The sequence below is a fragment of the Mercenaria mercenaria genome, chromosome 13, assembly GCF_021730395.1.
Source record: "Mercenaria mercenaria strain notata chromosome 13, MADL_Memer_1, whole genome shotgun sequence".
Classification (NCBI taxonomy): domain Eukaryota; kingdom Metazoa; phylum Mollusca; class Bivalvia; order Venerida; family Veneridae; genus Mercenaria; species Mercenaria mercenaria.
In genome coordinates this window covers 13,238,866-13,262,310 of record NC_069373.1, presented here as the reverse complement: position 1 = coordinate 13,262,310, position 23,445 = coordinate 13,238,866, and the positions used below count along the sequence as shown (strand labels likewise).

The 23,445-nt window shown below is 33.9% G+C and overlaps 1 protein-coding gene across 3 annotated transcripts in view; it reads right to left on the bottom strand.

Annotated features, from left to right (window-relative positions):
- Positions 1-22,953, bottom strand: part of LOC123530511 (aminopeptidase N-like) — a 49,949-nt gene extending 26,996 nt beyond the window's left edge. Inside the window, exons 1-17 of one of the 3 annotated variants that reach the window (XM_053521203.1) lie at positions 22,789-22,953; positions 21,855-21,998; positions 19,629-19,888; positions 17,715-17,938; positions 15,124-15,279; positions 13,417-13,655; positions 11,167-11,321; positions 9,209-9,322; positions 7,973-8,107; positions 7,720-7,785; positions 7,433-7,498; positions 6,549-6,727; positions 4,898-4,995; positions 3,168-3,298; positions 2,920-2,975; positions 2,630-2,777; positions 721-797 (exon numbers count right to left, since the gene is read on the bottom strand). In XM_053521203.1, the coding sequence (XP_053377178.1) occupies positions 721-797; positions 2,630-2,777; positions 2,920-2,975; positions 3,168-3,298; positions 4,898-4,995; positions 6,549-6,727; positions 7,433-7,498; positions 7,720-7,785; positions 7,973-8,107; positions 9,209-9,322; positions 11,167-11,321; positions 13,417-13,655; positions 15,124-15,279; positions 17,715-17,938; positions 19,629-19,888; positions 21,855-21,998; positions 22,789-22,897 (2,357 nt within the window). In that variant the 5' untranslated portion in view covers positions 22,898-22,953. Of the gene's footprint in view, positions 1-720; positions 798-2,629; positions 2,778-2,919; positions 2,976-3,167; positions 3,299-4,897; positions 4,996-6,548; positions 6,728-7,432; positions 7,499-7,719; positions 7,786-7,972; positions 8,108-9,208; positions 9,323-11,166; positions 11,322-12,647; positions 12,803-12,926; positions 13,082-13,416; positions 13,656-15,123; positions 15,280-17,714; positions 17,939-19,628; positions 19,889-21,854; positions 21,999-22,788 lie in introns of all 3 variants that reach the window. The other 2 variants (XM_053521201.1, XM_053521202.1) reach the window with 2 other exon arrangements.
- Between the last annotated feature and the right edge of the window lie 492 nt (positions 22,954-23,445).

Below are 23,445 nucleotides of genomic sequence, written 5' to 3'. Positions count from 1 at the left end.
TTATACTGAGGAAATAAAACGAGAAGCATACACGGCTAGCGCCACTCAACCTTATACTGAGGAAATAAAATGAGAAGCATACACGGCTAGCGCCACTCAACCTTATACTGAGGAAATAAAATGAGATGCATACACGGCTAGCGCCACTCAACCTTATGCTGAGAAAATAAAATGAGAAGCGTACACGGCTAGCCCCACTCAACCTTATACTGAGGAAATAAAATGAGAAGGGTACACGGCTAGCCCCACTCAACCTTATGCTGAGAAAATAAAATAAGAAGCATATACGGCTAGCCCTACTCAACCTTATACTTGTACATCGATATGAGAACAATACAATGCAAGCCTAAATCAATATTATACTTTTTTTAATCAAAATGGGAAGCCTAAAAGACTAATTTCACACAACCTTATACTTTCTAAGCAATATGAACGCAAACAAATAAGGCTAGCCAAACTCAACCTAATACTTACAAATCAATATGAAAAGCACACAAGTCTAACCAAACTCAAGCCTTCAATATAAGAAGCCTAAAAGACAAACCCCACTCACCCTTATACTCACTAAGCATTTGAGAAGCACATATGGCTGGCCAAACTCAACCTTATTCTTACGAATCAATATGAACGCATGCAAGGCTGACCAAACTCGACATTATAATTATTTACGAATCAATATGAAAAGCACATAAAGCTAGCAAAACATAACCTTATACTTACGAATCAATATGAGAAGCATTCGTATCATCCAGTCCAAAATGTTTGAATGGGTCTGACAGTTTCGATAACATGAAATTCTGGAGAAAGAAAGAAATATACTTATGACACAATCGTATGTAAGAATATTTAAGAAGAAGAGTTTTAGCTTTCAAAGCTAAACTGTAACTGAACTTCCTTTTTTCTTGAAAGGAATCTGTTAATTCTAAAAAAATGTCCCCGAAGAGAAGACATCAGCAATTTCTACGAAATACTGTATCCCCATATGATAAGAAGTATTTTCACTATTAAATGTCACCGCATTTTGTCTCAAGTGAGAAAGGAACAATAACATAAAGTTATTACGTTAATAAATGTTTAATGTAATGTTGTGTTTATAAAAGGTCTATATGTTGATGAATGAAAACACTTGATTCCAGTTTACTAACAATTTGGTAATAGCATTAATATCCTTTACTGTAGCTATTTCTGTTACTTGTATTTGCTGATGCCACACAACTTAATAATAGAGTTCTGTACGGGCCACAAATAACCCGTCCCATTTTTACTGAGAGTTGATACATGTAAGTGTACTTTGTTGGCGATGGTGAACAAAAATGATTGAAAACTTAATATATCGTATGATAACAGTTGAAATGTCTCGATTGTTACTGGAAATTTCATTATCCAATTATTGACTGAAAAGCATGTTTGTGGCAAAGTCACTTTGACGTTGAACTTTGACCTCTATATGAAAGTTATATGTGTCATCTACTGACCATAGGAAAAAAATTAATATGGAGTGTGACAGTCCAAGGCCCTACAGTTTTCCGGTTATTGATCGGAATCCATTTTCAGTCTTGAGGTCACTGTGATCTTGATATACTGTCCTTCAAAACAATGTTACTGACAAATTTACTGACCACAGATAGTTATCATGTATGTAAGGCTTGATCGATCTGAAACCAGTTTAAGTCAAAAGGTCACTGTAACCCCAAATATTTACCTACAAACCATAGGGGCAATTTCCTAAGCGCAGAAAATAATCCTATGATCTATGCGGGAAAAAATATGTCCCCTCTTTTTCGACGGAGTCTTAACCGTAAAATGAAGCGTTACAACATTATACGCAAAGCTAGGCCTCATTTAAAGTTATTTACCCGAGATGAAATGAAAAGTTGATGTTCTTAAGCAAACATAACCTATTTATTTATACAGCAAGGGGAAAACTAATATAATTTTAGTGCTGGAACTCCGACGTTATTCTTCAGGTACATTTTAACGATACACTTTGAGATAATATAGCAAATTAATTTCCCATGACAATAGTGCAAGGTAAATCATTAAGTATTAATGATATTAAAACGATTAAAATGTATCTTATGTTGCGATTAAAATTGTATAATATAAAATTTGCTAGGAAATGTAAAGCATAGCAAACACTGTAAATGATGTATATTCGAAGTGAGATTAATTTTCTCGCTATACATATTCTCAAATTTCTCCGAAAATCTCTATAAGAAGTTATTACCGTGAAAAAAAAAACGGCAATGCGTTACTATTAGTTTTTTTTTCGACTTATACTTGATTAGAGCCACTGGTAGTGATTCACACAACATTATCCAACGTTAGTATAGGGAATCGACGTAAAAACAAAATACATTGATATAATTGAGCCATAAAACGATAGTCTGAAACAAACTTCAAGGACTAGGACCAAAAATACGTTTTCAGTTACGTTTTATTGGCTGAGGAAAGATGCGTTTGAACGGCTAGTTAAATCCTAGGATTCTTTCTTTAAGTAAGTTAAACAGTTTGCTACGGCGGGAAACTCTGGAATGAACACACTTCATTTTATGTGTTCATTCTATTGATATGAATATTTATTAACGCCTTTTACATATTGTATTTGGGAAAACAAAAATAGCCTAACCTCAAACTTCCCATATAATTCAGTTTTTCTAAGCATGTCATCTAGATATTGAAGTTGAGTTCTTGCAGCTACCCATGGGATATAATCTTGTTCTTTGCCTAAATACTCGAGAATATTCAATGCAATATCAGTTGACAATTGGCCTGCCCTGAAACAAGAACGAAAGTATATGCTTTACAGAATAAAACTGCTCGTAGCTTGTAAAGTGCAGGTGTGTAAACATTGTCACTAGTCACCCGAAGCACCATAGAAATGTTCTAAATATATTCTTCATAATCAGATTGTCCTACCTCGCTAAACTCCAAGCATCATTGATTATCTGTGCTCTATTTATGTTTGAAATGACCTGAAAAAAAGAGAAGAAAAAAAAAACTATAAGGAATATTGTTTACTATTTTTGCAAGGTTTTCAATTAAAGTATTCTTTCATGGTACTTACAAACGTTTTAAACACTGTTCTCTTTCAGTAGTCTTTTTTGGTAAGTATTGTTTGAGGACTATTCTATAAGTTCTAAATTAATAGCAAAAGAAATATTTACCTTGTGTTTTGTTTTGAGTTGCTGTATAAGTAATTTCCAGTTAGAATCCTCGTAATTAACTCTGTAATACCCATATTGATCAATATTACCCAAAATCCACTCATCTGCAGCTACATTCACATGATCAATATCTAGAAAAACAATACATTTGTAGAGTGCCAGTTACCCTGGTCATTCTCTTAAAATCATAACACATTGCGTGTTTGTGAAGAGCAACTAAGATATGCTATGACTTATCTAGAAATTCTACCCCGAGATCTTTTAGAAGCACAGAACGAAACTTGCAAAAAAATGCCTAAGTCCGTTTATTTGAGATTGTTCATGAGAGGTAATGAAATGTGCAACACTCATCACGACCCCTAGCACCGATTTTAGACGAATTATTTTACAGTAAAATTGAATAGGCTCCATGATCACAAAGCCTGTCCATCATTTACTGAATGCATTTAAATAAAACATTTCACTTTTTATTAGTTGAGGGTGACACTATCACTCATTTCGTAAATGGAGACATATAAAAAGTGCAAGAAAAAATGCACTCCTATCTTTATTTTGATAACTCAAACTTACGTATTTTTTTAATTATCTCGTTTTATAGAATATTTGCTTTTTTCAGAAAAGCTATATTCTCTTAAACTATGTTTTTTTGTCCCTATTAAATGTTACAATATGTTTCTAACTTTCATATCAGCCTTGTTTTTGTCTACTATTTTTGTTTTCTTAAAAAGTGCCATTGAAAATAAATAGAATTAATTAAACGTATGTAAATGTAGCACTGGTGTTTAATTCGTAAATCATGCAATACAAAAAAACATACATGTATGAACAATTCGTTGCTATAATTATTATTATATATATCAAAGTTACTTGTTCACAGAAAGAGTACAAATTAGGGAAATCTATAAATCTTTGCTTTTATAAGAAATAAAAAAAATGAAATCAAAGGTTGTATACGCAGGTATTTAGAATTTAAACTCGACATCAGTTTAAACAGTATTTTTGTCAGTCAAGTAAACATAACATAAACGGCATTGTAACAAATACAGTTTGGATGTTGAAAAGTTGCAAAGTAATTTATCTGAATCATTTTCCTAAGCATTCTATGTACAGACTATTGTTGTTAGGACATGTTGCAAAAAAATATGCACTGTTGAATTATAAACATATGTAGAAGCAGACACAGAAAAAGCTCTACATTAAAACAATTCCTCAGACGTTTTCCTTTCGAACATTACAATTGATATCAAAAATGCCATCAAGACCTTTTGCCTAACACTTGAAATTTTTGAGGGTTGTTTATATTAACAAAATGGAAGAGTCTACGTGTCTCTTTACTTGCCCTTGATTTTTTAAACTTCATTTAAAAAACAAAGAACTGAGTTATCCTTTTGCACTATCCGAAATACATTGACATGTTAGACAAACAATTATAAGAAGCAAAAATAATTTTATTAAAGCTTTTATGCTCTAATCAAAATTGAACGTTAAAATCGGAGTAGATGTTAAAAAAGAAACATCGTCATAGTTACGACAACTAAAATCCAAATTCTGTGTTATTTGTTTTTAACAATAAGGTAAATATCATGGAGAACAATATCCTAGTACGTGGTGTAAAAATGTTCTGAAAAGAGGTTATCAAACACAACATAGACCTCATTAATTAATGCAAACAAACAAACAAACACGAAAAAAGATAAAACAGACACTTGCAGGTGCACCTTTTTACGTACCTAAGGTTGTATCACTCAACCACTTAATGTCCGAGTTCGTAATGTTGACATTTGGTGCAGCACTAGTTACATAAGTGAAGGGAATTTCCCATTTGTACCTACAAACATGTGTATATAGCTTTAGTGTAAGATGGAATAAAGGACTACAGACTATCTGAAACACATATGCAGTTAGCTACGTACACTATAAGTCACTGGGATATAATCCCTGTTCAGATAAGCGTCCAAGCTTGATATGATAAATGAAACAAATGGTCTCTTACCTGAGGAGCACAGTTCTTATCCAAGAATGCTACAGACCAAATTTGGTGAAGATCAATTAAGTAGTTGTTTAAAGCATTTTCCCTCTTCTATAATCTCTGGTGGCCCCGGTAGGGGCTTATCCGAAAGTATTTGAATAAACTTGACACAGGATACTATATACCAAACAAGGTGAAAATCTGTCAAGAGGCCCGTGGGAAATAGTTGTTTAAATTGTTTTTTTCTATTTGTTAATTGTTAGCTTTGATGGCCCCTAAAATGGTCAAGTGAAACCATTTAGGACCATCAGGCAATAAAAGAGTTAATGTACAACCAACTGAGCAAACTTGAGAGAAACCCATATTGGTAAAGATCTATCAAGAGGGCATTAAAAAGTTTTTTTTGTTTTTTTTTATGGAGCCGTAAAAAGGACAATGAGAAACCATCAGAAACAAACTTCAGAAGTTTGGTGAAGATCCATAAAGTGGCTCATGTGACGACGTTGATTAAATGTTTTTGTTATGTTTATATCTAGCGGACCCTAATTGTGACCAATCATAACTATTATAACAGACTTAAAACAGGTTTAAAGCAGGATGTTATTGACTCAGATAAGTGTAAATCCATCAAGTGGTTCATTGGATGATGAAGTTGTTATAAGGCTTTTTGCTGATATTCATGTGGCCCCTTCATGTACCAGTCTGAACAATCTAAAAACTATTTAGAAAAGTATATACAAGGCTGCTACAGCCATATATTAAGTTGTTTATCTTTCCAGCACCAGCGGTCTATAAGAAAATAAGTAAAATGTTAGGCGGCTATACACCATATTTTTCCAACATTCTGGCTAGTTTGTTTTTGACAAGAAGATGGTTAAGCAAAAAATGTTGCCTGGCAGTCCATCTCTACTAATGTCTCACCTTGAGAATAATTGTTATTTTAGAGAATTTTTATGTTTCGCAACATTTATGACAACTTTGTATCTTAACAATATTTCTCAATAATCCTCACTTCAACGTTCACATCGGCTATCCTGGTACTGTTTTCAGTAATAAATACGTTTAGCTTTATTTTAATTTATGCATCTAAACAACGCATGCTGGATCTTAGTAGTACACGAGTCGCACAATATTTGTTGTACTTGGATATAATTTGGTTGAGTCAGCAATGTTCTACAAATCAATTTTATTGCTTATCAAGCGAAGGAAACCTACTATGGTAGGAGGGACAGCTAATTAAGAGTCATATTCTCTAGTCGTACCAAACAAAGGGAAGTCATTTCGATCTGCATTTTGTTTTACATGAATAGACTGTTTATGTAATTAATCTGCTAGTTAACGTAAGGCGATTTACAGAATGCGGTAGTGTAACATGTTAACTAGAATAGCTTTACCAATTTTAAATCACTTACCCAAATGTACTATGATACTTTTCAGGATCTCTTGCATTTTTGTTTTTTAAAAACCGACTTTGTTCCAGACGAATTTTACCATTCAGCTTGGTGATCTTAACTACCGGGTAGTTCATTTGGAGTGTCCATGTATCCATAATCTTCTTAACGTCCACCTGATGTCCGTCATTCTTAGCTTGCTTGATTACAGAGAAAAATGTGAAAAGTAGAAATCATATCTGAATTTTAATTTGTGTTGATCTGTTTTAAACTGACTTTATAGTCTTAGATATGTCGAAATAATAATGCATTGTAAATTCCTAAATGTATTTCCTTCATTTATGGGACCATGAAAGTGTCTGAAATTATGTCATTCACATGTACAAATAAGAACGAACATTTAACAGACTTTTAGTATCTGAGGACGTTAAATCGACCACGACTTTAATAAACGTCACAGAAATTACACAATGGAGCTCATATAAATTAAGATTGTATAAGCACTCTTTAAAGGTCCAATACTAAGGAAAGTGAACATTTTAATTTCTTTTAAAAAGCACAGAAACTATTTCATTTTATTGGAAAATGAAAGTTGGTATGTAGAAATTCGAAATAAATCGCAGTATATGTACAATTATTTTTCTATGAAGTATGAAGAAAGTTAAAAAGACCTGGGGGGTCATTCTGTCGATTCATTGAAATTTCAACATAATACACATACATTTCTTTGAGTTCCAAAGACCTTCTGTAAATTTTGACCTGCCAATCTTCATTATCTAGTGTCTTGCAGAAGTCTATGCACTGGCTATGAAAAAATAATGCCAACTCACTTTCCCTTAGTAATGGACCTTTAAATATAGTCTGAATAACTACAAGGCATACAGCCAAATACTCTAAGTACTAACTGTTGCCCAGGCATTCCATAGGTCGTTGTGATCGGCATTACCATAACTATGATTCCTCAGGTAGAGCTGAAACACAAGTTTATTTATTAAAATGTCAATTCAACTGATAGAAACAACAATTTAAGTATGAACCAAATATTTTTTATCAGATCAAATACAATTGTATTATTCTTAAATCTTTATTCTAGATGTATTTAGAATAGTTAAAGAGAGGATAAAATGTGTATTAATGCAGTTAGTATTTTTCTATTATTCATTGCAGTTAAGAAAATATTTAAATTAATTACCTGTAAACCGTTTTTAAAAGTTTCTTCTCCGAGAACAAATCTTATCATGCGTATGACAGAGCCACCCTAAAAGAGAAGGAAAATAAGGTTTATGATTTGTTCAGACTTGTACTGATTTTTTATCATATTGGTCAAAAGTCTGATTATTATAGTGCTATCTATGCTATATTTTGTATCAGTATGAACATAAGACGGCAAAATAATTAAATACTTAGTAGCATGTGAAACAAAAATTTCGAGTAGTTAAAGTTACCTTGTCATATGATATGGAGTCGAAAATCTCGTGTATTTCATCCGGGTTCTCTACCGGTACGTAAATAGGATGGGAAGAAACCAGCGAATCAAATTCAAAAGCTGCATGCGTAGTATGAGCAACAAACTGTTCAAACTGTAGGACATAGAAAAATATTATAAAACAATCAATTATAATAACTTAAAGGTGAAAATTTACATTATTCAAAAACTTTTATTACAGGCTCATTTGAAAACCCTGCAATGTTATGTCTGATCCCAAAAATCGCCAATTTATACCCTGTGCGTCGATACGTCATTTTCATGAGTGTCGTCGTATTTGAAAATTGATTTACAACTCTTGCTAAAGGAAATGATTGTACATTTTGTAATGCATCTAATAGTAAGTGTAGGTACGTATGTAAACAATATTCTATAGCATTGAAAAATTTGCGCTTCTTAAACGTATAATATAACGCTCCAACAGTTGTAAAATATTTCTGCTTCAGAACTCATACATATACTGTATATATCGATACAAATATAATGACCTCTACATATTCTAAATGAAAAAAAAAAATAATCGAATAGGTCTATGTATGTGCATAGTCAAAATCAAATTTTGGCCAGTGTATCCTAATAGGGCATCAATATACTATTTTATTTCTTATATGAACTCCTAAAGATGGCTGGACCCGTTTCAGGATATAAATCCTTTTTTTTTAAATTTTGAAGAATATTCTTTAAATCGACATAAAACGTCAAAAAGATATTTCCCTGTTACAAAATTACATCAAAATTAAAATGTTGTGACCTGATACTAATATTCGTACTAAAATTAAGGTTTCCTTAAAACAACAATCTTCTCCGTCATTTCGTTCTATAAAAATGTCAAAAATACATCTCCTTTACCACGCTGATTTCTTTATTTCATTCAGACCTGAAGGATGACATGAAATCCAAAGGTACTATATTTTAATGCACGTGAAAGTAGAACGAGAAGGATCTACTCTCTAGCTTTTGGTTAACGCGCTTGCTTGTAATTATTTCAGCTTTGTATTACAGTACTTTTAATTGCTATTTAATGATAAGTATATTTAGTTACAGTTTTAAACCACATTCAATTATATGTACTTATATACGAAATTCCATTTCTGACACATCGATCTTACAAAAAACAACAACACAAATTTAGGTTACTTTTAACGTAATGACACTAATTCATGTGGCTACCTTACTAGAGTCAAGCGTAAATTACCATTTTCCAGTCTGGATATAGCATATTCGCACCCATATGCTCAACAAATCTGGCAAATCCTTCATTCAGCCAAAGGTCATCCCACCAACTCATCGTCACTAGGTCTCCAAACCACTTAACCACGAAAAAAGGAAGATAATTATCTAGCAGTGAATGATAGTTACTGTATCAGTTTACTCGGGATAATCTTTTCCCTACATGTAAAACGTGCCAGAAAAATATACTTTAATGAAATGTTTAATGAAGGAAAGAAAGCTATTGCGTTACGTTTCAACAAACTTGAGAAATTTTGTCTTTAATTTATTGCAGTGGTTCGAAACTATGAAATTATGTCAAAAAGCGATTTACGATGATATTTGTAATTGAACTTTTGTATGACAATTATAAGCGTGATGAAAATATTTATTAATTCTGCATTGAGCAATACGCTCTCGCTCTTTCATGACTATTTTTACGCTTCTAAAGTTGTATCAGGCAATATTTACGATAACGACCTCGTGCATATACAAATTTAATTAATACTTTTAAATAAATGAACAGCACCATGAGGAAACCAACATAGTTGCTTTGCGATCAACATGGATTCAAACCAGGCTGCGCATCCGCGCTGTTTAGTCAGGATCCATGCTGTTCGCTTTTAAAGACTTTTGCAATTAGAGAAACCGTTAGCGAACAGCATGGATCCTGATCCGCGCAGTTGGGTCTGGATCCATGCTGGTCGCAAAATCACTATGTTGGTTTTCTCATGGTGCGGCTCAAATGCAGTATTCAAAAATACATCATATACATAAGAATGTAACCGCGTACAGTTTCGTGTGATATGTATGTTCTAGTTTTTCACTGTTTTTTTTTAAGAAGACAATCAGCAGGGTTTGCTCAAGAAAAGCCAATGCATGCAGGGTAATCCATTTTACCAAAATGATATATACGGGATGTTGTATGGTACACATATAAGGTAAACGCGGAATAAAATACAGTCGAAACTCGATATCTCGAATTTCAAGGGACCGTGCCTTTTATTTCGAGATAACCGAAATTCGAGTTATGAGAAGGGACGTTTGGACGAAATGATGAAAAAAGTTGGTTTAGTTACGAGAAGTTTTAATAAAAAATAAACGCTGTTTCCGTGATGCTGTGTATACGCTTTAGGCACTATACACGTACACGATTCCGTACAGTTTGTGTTTACTAAAGTTTTCACTTTTTTGAAGAATGAAAATGATACTAACCTCAAATGTTTTTGAGCAAAGTTTCATTTTGTACTATGTTTCTCTCCCGGAGGATTGACAGCATTTCGATCTGACATTTTGAATGAATGATACATTCCCCCAAGAAGTTATTTTTAATACATTCACATCGCGATTACCTTTAATTAATCCTTATCAAAGATCGTAGCTGTTCAAACTAATTAATTCATTAGTTTAAATGAAAAGCAATTTTCATAACGTCTCAAAAACAAATGACCGCTGATTAAGAAATCTAATGTTTACATCTAACAATTATAATAATGGCACGTGCAAACAAGTATGACATCATTTCACTTTGATTATCGCAGCACCTTTGATATGTCGGCATCGCGGCTCTCTGATTAGGCAATAACATGGACATGTGTTAAAAAACAACCACATTCACAAGGAGATGTGTGAAATTTTATCGCATATTTTCCTCAATTCGACTTACCGAGTTTACAATGCACTTGAATTTTACTGACGGGACTGAAAATCCCTTTCGACACATCCGGAGTCTCGATAAGTCAAATTTTGACGTAACCGGAGTTGAATTACATATATAAAGAAGGAAATTTGACGGGACTTGAAAATTTCTTCGACTTAAGCGGAATTTCGAGGTAAGCGAGTTTGAGATACCGAGTTTCGACTGTATATAATATACAAGCTCAAGTTCGATGAGAGTGGTTAAAAATTGTGTGAGTAGAATGATATCTAAAATTCTCAAATCACCTGATGAGCGAGTTCATGAGTAATGACTGTAACAGTGTTTTGCTTGTTCTTCCTTGAAGTTACACCAGTAGTGTACAACATGTATGACTCTCTATAGGTGATCAAACCCCAGTTCTCCATAGCACCAGGCCGAAAATCAGGCAAGGCTATCATATCTGAATTTTGTAATGGTGTTACTTTTAACAATAACTGTTACTTGTTCTGATCACCTAGAGTACCGCCACGTTGTGATTATTCTCAAGAAAAAAAATAGTATTAAAGCTTCAAATACTACAACTACAAAGCTGTCAAGCAGTAAGCTTCACTGCACTAGCAAAATTACGGCAGGATCTGACGGATAGGCTTTTTGTGCTGTTTTAGTTTGGCCAAGACAGACAAAAGAAGTATGAAGTCGTACTTTCTTGGTCCTTATTTTCAACTTGAGATGACAAAGAAAATATTTTCAGGTGGACCAATAGTTATACATTAAGTTCACTAATTGTCTAGCCAGAAGGTTGGTTAGATTTTTCCATTTCGCTATTAAAAAATAGCACAATGACGTACTAAAATATGGGTAATTAATGTCATAAAGTTAAGATTCGAAAACGAAAAACACATATGACCCACTAAACATCAAACAAGCTATAAAGGAATCAGCCAATTTAAACAAACAAGTAGTAATCGCGACTGAATTCTGCAAACATAATCTTGGAACAGTGCGTCTTTTAACAGATCCATGAAAACTTATCCATAATCGTATTCAGTTGAACATACTCGAGCTCTCTGTCATTGTTGTAACAGCACGATGTTTTAGAATCAGGTTGGTTTATCTATATTGTAAGTTGAATTTGAAGATACATGCAATTTTCGATAAACAGCAAAATTGTCACATTACCGACTGCTGACAAGTCACTCTTAATGTACTGATATAAAGCGGGTCGTGTGTCTTTTAAATTTGGATTCTGAACCTCTGAACTTTTAGGTACAACATAACGCTTCTTTTGTGTATTTGTTATGATAGAGATATGCGAACAATTTTCGGGACGCTGGGTATACGTACAACTACATGTATAACACATGGACTCCACGTATTTAAATTATCTGGGGATAAGATAAGAAACAAGAAGGTACGAGCATATACTTCTTTTCTTAAAGTTTTGGCCTATCATACTGTAAAAGCAGAAATTTTCGCGAGGGTTTAATTTTCGCTATATCCGCGAGGCCCTACATCTCGCGAAAATTAATCCTCGCGTAAATATTCACCATTAGTATAATTCTTATTCAAGCAGGATACCATTTTTACAATTTCGCTAATATTAAACCTCGCGAACATACTCAAAATTTCAAATTCGTGAAATTTTGACCCCGCGAAAATATATGCGTTTACAGTACGGCGTACTGGAAGCCTATTTATTATGCTCCTCGGATGTTTTGCAAATGCAGCGACAAAGACATGCCTACGGCTGAATCGATTGCAATTGCGATAGTGTGAGTCTCTTAACCTGGTGTGCAAGTTCATGTGTGATGACTACAGTCACTCTTTGTCTGTTTTTCTCTGACGACACTCCCGGATAAAACAACATGGCGGTTTCTCTATATGTAATCAAACCCCAGTTTTCCATTGCTCCCGCAGCAAAGTCAGGGATAGCTATCATGTCTGAATGTAAAATTTACTTATATGATTATACGGCTTCTGTTTCAAATTTAGAAAAAAACACGAAATTTGATAACTTGAGTAACCGCCATGTTTCATTTTGAAGAAAACATGAGAAAACATTAACCTGGTGGGCAAGTTCATGCGTTATAACAACGGTCACCCTCTGTCTATTTTTCTCTGATGATACTCCCGGATAGAACAACATGGCGGTTTCTCTATAAGTTATCAAACCCCAATTCTCCATTGCTCCGAGTCCGAAATCTGGTATGGCTATCATATCTAAAGTAAAAATGTCAGTTCTTTTAAATAATACTTTACAGTTTTAACCCCTTCTTCATTCCTGGTTGGGCTTTAACAGATCTGTCATTTATGTGAGGTAACAATGTGCAACATAGTTTCAATACAAAGCCAACTTATTTAAACCCTTTAAGCTAAAATTAATGAAAATAATAATAGCCTTCAAGTGTCAATTAACAAACAATGGTATTAAATAATTATCAAAAAGATAGATCCTTCTAACAAATTGCACAAATTTTTAAATAAGAATCTTCTTTAAAGCAAAGCTCTCGGTCGTTTCTTCAATACATGATATCATTTACCAAAGATGTTCTTACCTTGTTTAGGTAGGGGAAAACGTACACCAAAATACTTTTCGTAATTGACTATTGTGTTTATGCCAACATCCAGTGCAACATGAGTCTGATCCACAGATTGTGGTCTGGCCCAGGCACCATACAGAAGATTGTGTGCTGTTCGGTTTTCTGTTTTGTTGAACTGACCAATTACAAAGGCAAGGAGATAAGTTGACATCTTTTTTGATATCTGATATTTATCTTCCACGTAATCGTTGGCTCTAAAGGTGATAATCAAAACTAAGAATAAGTATCAGAGAAGACGTTGACATATACCGAGTACATCTAGAAACGCAACACTTGGTCTACAGTCAATATCTTTTTAACCTAAAATTTGACAAGAAAATGTACTTACTTGATTTTTTGGGGGGTTTTGGTTTTGGATGATGGTCAGTTTTCTACACGATTTTACAATATTACTACACAAAGTTCAAATAAACATGTACACGGAAAGTATTAAAAAATCGAGGGTAAAACGTTGCGTTTCTAGATGTACTGAGCATATTTCTATCAATTTCTTCACACACATAATATGTGCAATAAACTAATGATATTGCATATATTTTCCCTTTTGTCAAACAATCATTTTAATAAACAATGCTCCTCCCTGAGCAAACATGCCAATTTGCATTCTGCACTCTTCTCTTCGCTTGGCGAGGTGTATTTATCACGTTGAAAAAGAGTGTATCTAGGAGTCAGAATAATCATTACTAAAGTTAGGAAACAACGAAGACAATTGCCATTGTTGTACATCAGCAGAAATTTCTCCTTAAATATTCAAATAATTATATAAATTTTATTTATCTTAAGTATGTTTACGTATTCCGATTTAAAGTTCTTGATTTGGCATGCATATTCGATCAAATTGCAGAAAGTGTGAAATAGCGGCTGTCTCTTGTGAATTCAAAATCAGTTTCACCAGTGAGATTAAAATACATTTAGAATAACAACCGCGCTGAAATTTGCCGTAGAACTTTCTTGTCATAATTACTTTCATAGGGCACAATTTTTTTCATGAATGTTTCTCACTACTTCGGAATCGGCAAATTTAATTGCCATTAATTTATTATCAAAACGCCCGTGCCCCGAGTATACTTCCTAAAGTCAATCTGACAGAACATACTTTTTCTTTGATTACTAGTAGTTAAAGGTGCTGCACACAGATTACATGTAATTTGATATAAAAGAGGGGGTATTCTCAAGGGATAATACCAGAAAGATAGACATAACCATGTGCTCAAACGCGTAAAATTACTAGCTACAACAAATCAAATAAGGAGTGAAATTCGTGTGTTTTTCAGCTACACTTTAATGGTTGTTTCTCTACCTACAGGTGGATTTTAAGTAGACTTCTAGACTCTCGAAGCGACTTTAAACGAAGTAAAAGACCTGCGCTGCGTTGACAGTTCAAATCTTATTTACGGTTGATACCTTGGCCATGTTGCTTTATCAATTCACGTTCACTGGCTATTACTGATGAAAACTAATCAATTCAAATGTTAGAAATATCAATTTATTTATGCTTTTCATCTTGCAACTGATATCATTCTAAGCAGAGCTGTACAAATACCACACGAGGTAACTAAAGTCACAAGACAATGCAAAATGTGAGTTTCTTGTAAGTGGTTATATTTTGCTTCTAATACAATGTACAATCGTTTTTCATTTTAAAAAACACAGGGCACTTACATTGGTATAACGTTTTCGCGTGGCATATTGGACAAAGACATCAGGTGTTTCTTTCTCACCAAGGTCACTTTGAAGGTCGACTTTATAGCTGGCTCATCGAAACATGGGAAAGCTTTCCGTGCATCTGTAGGCTCAAACTGGGTTGTAGCTAAATACCTAGATCACAATGAAAAAGTGGAAATATGCTCAAGTTATGTGTTTAAAAGTAACAGTTGGTTGCCTCAGTTAGAGTCGAACTCCGCTCGCTCGAACTCTGATAATTCAAATACCACCCTTTGCTCGAACTCATCATCAGGTCCCTGTATAAATGTATACCTTGAAACTATTTTACACACGACAAAAATAAAATATAACCTGGAAAGTAGATCCCTCGGAAGCACCGAGAACAATGCAAACGGTGAAAATTACAAACTCGGTTTGATTTAGTCTGTTCATGAGCAGTAATGGAAAATGCAACATCGCTTTTTACAATAAAACATTGTTGAAAGAAATCTTTCAAAACTTTGACGAGATTTTAGGTGCAAATGGGATACAGGCGAATTGAAGTACATGATTTAATCTATTCCTAAACCTTTTAGGATAAACCATTTTGTTTTAAACATAGTTTCATTTGTTAACATATACTTCGACAAAGTAACAGTGTAAAGGCTTGAGAAGGAACCTCTAAGTTTATTCTTGAAACCATCTCCATATATGTTACGCTATCATAAACTAGAGATTGTTTTTCACGAAAAACGTAAGTTTCCCACCACTTACCACGCAGATATTGTAAAATCGCACAAAGTAAAGGTAATATCTCAAGGGGAAATCACTGTTCCATAATCACAACAAGATATACATCTATCATTGTAGAGAATCACATTATCAAAATAGTCTCCAAACCAAAGTTATATTTTGAAGAACATGAATAAATTCCCTACCATGGTAAGATATGAAATTTAAACATAGACTAACATATGACTAATGAAAATTGTTAGATAATTATGTAATTGACAATAAGGATAGATATCCTGTAATTATAAACACTAACTTAAAGGAAAATAAGAAGTCCCAGTTTCTTGAAGTGTTCCAGATAATCAGAACGTGATTGTGATTGAAATCTATATGGTTTTAGGATACATCTATGTTGCCATATGACAGGCTATATTTTAGATTTACAGCAAAAGTTTCTTCAATATTATCCCATAGTATTCATAAATGTATTTTGGTTTAGGGATTATTTTGATCATGTGATTCCCCATAGTAATATATTACTAGGTTTGGTAACGTCTGCGAAGTAAGGTGGAATTCTCATCAGTAATATCAAAGAAGTATCACAAGTCAAAGAATTTGACAAATCAAAGGGAAATTATTTAATCAAAACATGACGATGATATGCAGAACTACTCTTGTCATCAATAATTAGTGACGTTTAGTTAAATTAAGCCTAACTGTATACAGCAAGTAGTGTAAACACTGTAAAATGTGACAAATCTAGGACCGTAACTCTGCAGAAAATCACTGAACTAGATGCTCATGATATTGGCACTGATAACTCCTATAAAGTATGGTGGAAATCTGCCCAATGGAATAGGAGGAGTTACCAAAATAACATAAATCCCTTTGACAAATAAAGGGCAATAACTCCCCTGAAAATCTGTGAACGGGAACATGCCGATAAAATACATGATAAGACTTGGCACTTATCTATCCTGTAAGGTTTGGTGGAGATCCACCCTATTTGATAACAGAAGTGGTTGAAACATCATACAATTTGACAAATCAAAGGCCTTTTGAAAAACTCCGAACCGAAACATGTCCATGATATGCAGAACTATGCTTTACAGTGATCACTTTTGTAAAGATTGATGTAATTCCACTTTATGGTATCAGAGCAGTTGCCCTGACAAAGTCAAATATTCAAGGGCCATAACGCCATAACTCTGCTGTAAACATCTGAAAAGGAATGCACAGTGAGGTTTGGCACTGATCACTCTTGAAAGGTTTGGTAGATATCCGCCAAATTATAATTGTGACCAAAATATCATAAAATTTGATGATTTTGTTTGTTTGTTTGTTTGTTTTGGGTTTAACGCCGTTTTTCAACAGGATTTCAGTCATGTAACCTAACCAGTGTTTCTGGATTCTGTACCAGTACAAACCTGTTCTCCATAAGTAACTGCCAACTTCACCACATAAATCAGAGGTGAAGGACTAGTGATTTCAGACACAATGTCGTTTATCAAATAGTCACGGAGAACATGCGCCCCACCCGAGGATCGAACTCGCGACCCCGCGATCCGTAGACCAACGCTCTTACCTACTGAGCTAAGCGGGCGGGCTCTAAAATTCGATTAATCAAGGGCCATATCTCTGACTGAAGTCACTGAAATAAAAGAAAATGCCGACAATATGCATAATGAGGCTTGGCACTGATTATTCCTGTGAGATTCGGTGGAATCTGTCCAGTGGTGTTGGAGGAGTTGAGTGGACAAACTGTGTGAATGACAAGACAGACGGACAGCACTAAATCAACATGTCTCCCCCACTACATGTAGGAGACATAATAATTTACCGTACATATAGTGTTAAAGGTTCTGATATTTGCTTACACAGTTTGATTGCCTTCTTTGTAACTACTTAAGTAAAACCCTTGCAAGTCGTCTCTCAGTGGTCCAACAAAATCCATAGACAGTTGGTACTGTGACCCTGGTGTTGTATCTTTATCCAGCTGGATAATCAGAAACTGACGCTCTTTATCTTCCGTATGTTTAACATAGTGTGGTGTGCTCCCTGATCCTGATTTCAATTTAAACACTATTGAGTCTTTTGTTATCTAAAAGGGAAAAAAATATCAGTATAATTAAGTTCCGTCTTTTCATCTTTTACAGACAATTTTTCAGTTTGATAACAATGTATCAAATATTAAAGTTCAGCCTTACTAACTTGTCAATAGTTCTATCATCTTACTTAATTAAGTAAGCAATTTTCAGTATAATTTCTTTGCTATCAGATTCATCGGTGAAGTATACAGTTTTCAGCTACCGGATTTATCAATGTAGCATAACTAAGCTCTGTGCTATTAACTGTATCAATGTAATATGCAGTTCTCTGCATAATTAAGCTATGAGCTATAAGCTTTATCAATGACGTATACAAGTTTCAGCATAATTAAGCTTTGTGCATTCAACTTTATCAATGTAGTGTACAATTTTCAGCATACATAAGCTCTGTGCAATCAACTTTATCGATGTAGTGTACAATTTTCAGCATACATAAGCTCTGTGCAATCAACTTTATCGATGTAGTGTACAATTTTCAGCATACATAAGCTCTGTGCAATCAACTTTATCGATGTAGTGTACAATTTCAGCATACATAAGCTCTGTGCAATCAACTTTATCGATGTAGTGTACAATTTTCAGCATACATAAGCTCTGTGCAATCAACTTTATCGATGTAGTGTACAATTTTCAGCATACATAAGCTCTGTGCAATCAACTTTATCGATGTAGTGTACAATTTTCAGCATACATAAGCTCTGTGCAATCAGATTTATCGATGTAGTGTACAATTTTCAGCATACATAAGCTCTGTGCAATCAGATTTATCGATGCAGTGTACAATTTTCAGCATACATAAGCTCTGTGCAATCAACTTTATCAATGTAGTGTACAATTTTCAGCATACATAAGCTCTGTGCAATCAACTTTATCAATGTAGTGTACAATTTTCAGCATACATAAGCTCTGTGCAATCAACTTTATCAATGTAGTGTACAATTTTCAGCATACATAAGCTCTGTGCAATCAACTTTATCAATGTAGTGTACAATTTTCAGCATACATAAGCTCTGTGCAATCAACTTTATCAATGTAGTGTACAATTTTCAGCATACATAAGCTCTGTGCAATCAGATTTACCGATGTAGTATACAATTCTACATCAATGATTTACAATATGCAACGTAATGAGGTTCTATCGGCCGTCATAGACATGTTTCAGCATTTTAATAGGCGGCTGACATTACAGATATTATTTAATCGTATTCACACTTGCTTTTTACATTTTTCATAGAGGAGTCTTCACACTGAACTGGGAAATCATATAGTAAGGGCTCGCCTAATTTGTTTCATTACCTCCCCTTCGATGCATTTTCGTTCAGAATATGATACTTAAAAAACAATGTTCTCCATGTTATGTATTTTAACAAATGTTTATATAAAAAAAACACACAAAAGTTCATTCACTACCATAATAATTGTATGTGTGTCTAACACATATCTCGTGACTGAACAAATTGTTGAAACATTAAAAACATGTACATCTGATAAAATTTGCATATGCAAACTGGACACTAACGTCCGTGCAGGCTGATCTTGCACTGTTCGCTATTCTGCCAGTAAATTTTCATTGAATACCCCTTTGATGAACAAGTGGTTCTGCCCAAATCAAATGATGGACTAATCCATTTACGTAATTAGCAGGGTAAAGGTAATCAACATAATGCTTAAATGCGTACTTACGTTCAACATATTGATATGTAATGTAACATTCCTTGTCGCTTGTGTACAGTTTAGGTCAATGGCAACTTTTCCCTCAAATATGAATTTAGATGGATCCGTAGAATACATTTCCGGCTGAAGTCTGAGATCATAATGCACTGGCACTAAAGACGTTGGGAGTCGAACGTCTTTTAACCGCGGCATGGCTGTTGTAGCTGATGGTGACACACTTGGCGTATGAAAGTTTGCGGCTTTTGTTGTCGATTGTGGACACTGAACAACTTGTTGTAGAAGTATGAATATTAAAACACCCGTACATGTACATAAAACATTTGAGCCGCACAATAAGAAAACCAACATAGTGCGTTTGCGACCAGCATGGATCCAGACCAGTCTGCGCATCCGCGCAGTCTAGTCAGGATCCATGCTGTTCGCTTTCAAAGCCTATTGCAATTAGAGAAATGGTTAGCGAACAGCATGGATCCTGCCTAGACTGTGCAAATGCGCAGGTTGGTCTGGATCCATGCTGGTCGCAAACGCACTCTGTTGGTTTTTTTCATAGCGCCGTTAATTTATTCTTAAGGTTATTGCATAAGTTTAGTTCAGTTATGAAGTACATAATTTATATAATTGTATAAAACTTGCATGTACATAGGACTCAGATCTAAATTTATATCAAATTATCAAATGAGATGAAAGATATATCATGGAAATCAACTGAATTCAAGCTTCATCCGCATAAATCCTTTCAGCAGTATATATAAAATAGGTATTATGTACATTTTTAAAAACATGTTTTCATGGATGGTCAATTAAGTACTGCTGTAGCAACAGTAAATGGAAACTTACGTGTAGGTTCGGTGTAAACAATAACATAAATCGTTTTTGTTTTGACGTAATAACTTGTTTATGTCTTAGGGTATGTCGGCCGCTTATCAGAAAAAAAAACTATCTCAAGGCTAAGTTTTATCTTAATGTTGATACATTTAAGTGCATCGAATTCAAAGATAGCTTCTAAATATGATAAAAGTTTCAATACCACATCAGATCATAAAAAGTTCGATTGGCGTACACATGAAAAAAACTTTCGTAAACTGATATGTTATAAGTAAAAATCAGTTTAGTTGGACTGTAATTCAATCTCAAGTCTGTTTTCATGAAGATTCCAGATCATGCATCTTGTCGGCTTATGAGTAGCAGAGACCGTGACCCAAGCAGGTCCGAGTGTGCAACATTTGACCGACATTTTATCCAATGCTATTCCCAGCCAATATGAATTGAGATATGCGAAACCTTTTTGAATCATATTTTAATCGTCTTTATTCATATTTCTTCATCTATCTGCATCTATATTTGATTTGAAGTTGCTGGATAGAATTTACACAATATGTAAAAGGGAATCGATCTACGATAAAGATCTACCCGTCATTTTTATACACAAATTCAGGTCCGGTTTATTAACATATTTTCGTACTTTAGTTAAAAGTGGCGACTCCCTTTTATTTGATAACAAAATCTCGTGTTAAAGCTACCACACTCTATTTATGATGTATGTTATGATAACGGTCTGCAAATAGTCGTATCACCGGAATAATATAAACAATGTCCTTTTATTATATCTTGATAAATATTATCAGTTTGAAATAAAGAAGAAAGCTCTCAATGTGTGTCAATTCAAACCGGTGCATCCTAGAAACCTAACAACGGGGAAGAGTTGAACGGCTAACAGCCCTTAACAACCTTTTATGGGATAGACCTCGTCCGTTTTTTCTGTAATATGTCTTAAGTTAATCATTGCACCAAATATTATCTGTTATCAGTGTTATAACCTTGACATCAATTGAAAACTCACGAATAACAAGTTTCAAAATCATAATCACTTTGCTTTAACATAAGCTGCTTAATGTTATATCGAGCTTAACTGCGTCCAATATAAACTTTATTCTATTCATACTATCTTATATATTGTTATATTGCATATATCTATAGAAAAGGTACTGATAGCAAACTTTTCAACTGATGAGAAAAAAGGATCCAAGTCCATGTACAGATAAATTCCCAGTTTTGTGAACGGTTCAAGTATTACATAAGAAATAAAACTGGATTGTGCAATTTTCTTGTAATACAGATTATTAAATACTTTATTGATAAGAACAATATACTGTAAAGTCTCTTTTTAATAATGTTAGTAATGAAAATCTACGATGTTGGAATTCCTTATGTTGAGTTTTTATTACAGGAATTTACCTTGACGTCCTTGTTGTTGTGACTTCCCTGCACCGCCAGTATATGTGTCTGGAAAACTGCATTCGATAGGACGGTTCTCGGCAAAATGAACAATCAGACCCACTCCCACTGATATTAAGATTGCGACAAGGGCAATAAGAAACCCTGGAGAATAAAACCATGAATGAAATAAATCATTTATTTTTCAACAAAATGGTGCCTGCTATAAAATAACCGCTACTATATGTGCGGGATTCGAAGCTACAGCCGCCCTAACACTAGCTCGGCCGCTATAACTGAAAATTGCGGGCAGTCTATTATTAATCCGCCTTAAAAACTACTTTGTCTCCTCTTGAAACCTTATGACCCTTTTATCTCCCAATACGGGGTTTCTTTTCTCGCGTGCTTATTCGGATTCTGGTCTATTTCCGCGATGCCAGAATCCTTGAAATATGCAAGTGATCGATGCATGATTTGAACGCATGACCGCCTGAACACAAGCTCAGAGTTCATACCTGCCCTGATAAAGTGATAACTCACCCAATTTTTTCTGCAAATTTATTCTGAAGAAAACAAATTTAGTCTATATGCATGCAAATCATCCTGTACACTTCAATCATTTTACTGGTGAAATCTTCTTTAGTCATATAGACGTAAACATGCATTCAGCTTAGTAAATGGGTTAAGTGAAAATTTGATAAAAATGAAGTGTGGATTAAGTAGAAAAAAAGAACAAAAATATCAACATTTATAGCAAAATGAAGAAAAAGCCATGTCTTCTACATTTAATACGGTTTTAATGGGTATATGTAAGAGCAATAATTTGAATGAGCTCAAATAATAGAGTTAAAACTGTTGCTGTGAAGAGTTCTATAATGTAATTATAGTTTGATGTTTAATATTTTAAAGAAATGCAAATATGTAAATATATATTATATATATATATAACAAATACCTGTGGCTGTTCTAACGTAGCATCCTCCTTCCTTGGCAGACATTTTGTCTTCACTAACTATATTTCTATCAGAACCAGAAAGATCACTTAACTCGTATTTTGACGACATGACATCGCCAAAATTGTTACCCGTTGTGATAGCGCTGCGGTACTGGTCTTTACGATAAAAGGTTAAAGGTTAACATGTACACTGACAACCGACAGTTTCAAGTCAAAAACATAGACCAAATGAACTTTTATATATAAGTACGTTATTTTTTGTGATAAAATTTTGTGCTATACCTATTGCATGTATAAAATAATGTTAAATCGCAAATATATAGATTGTTGACTAAATGTTTATTAGATATAGTATATACAGTACTCGTAATTTGTAAAATGTAGTTGATAATAGTATTTACATTGTCAAGCTCTTAAGAGTTTAATCTTCTATACATTATACAGGTTTTTTTCTTGTTCATCATTTTAAATATTTGATGATACATCAGTCTAAAGAAACCTATGACTTGTAACAGGAACATTTTTATTTATCGATATTTAATTGGCATTTATCAAAAAATGGTGAAATTGTAATTTCCAGTTGTTTGAGCAATCAAATGATTATATGAAACAATTAATTTATTTTGCAGGATGTTCTGGTCAGGATAAAATAGTTTC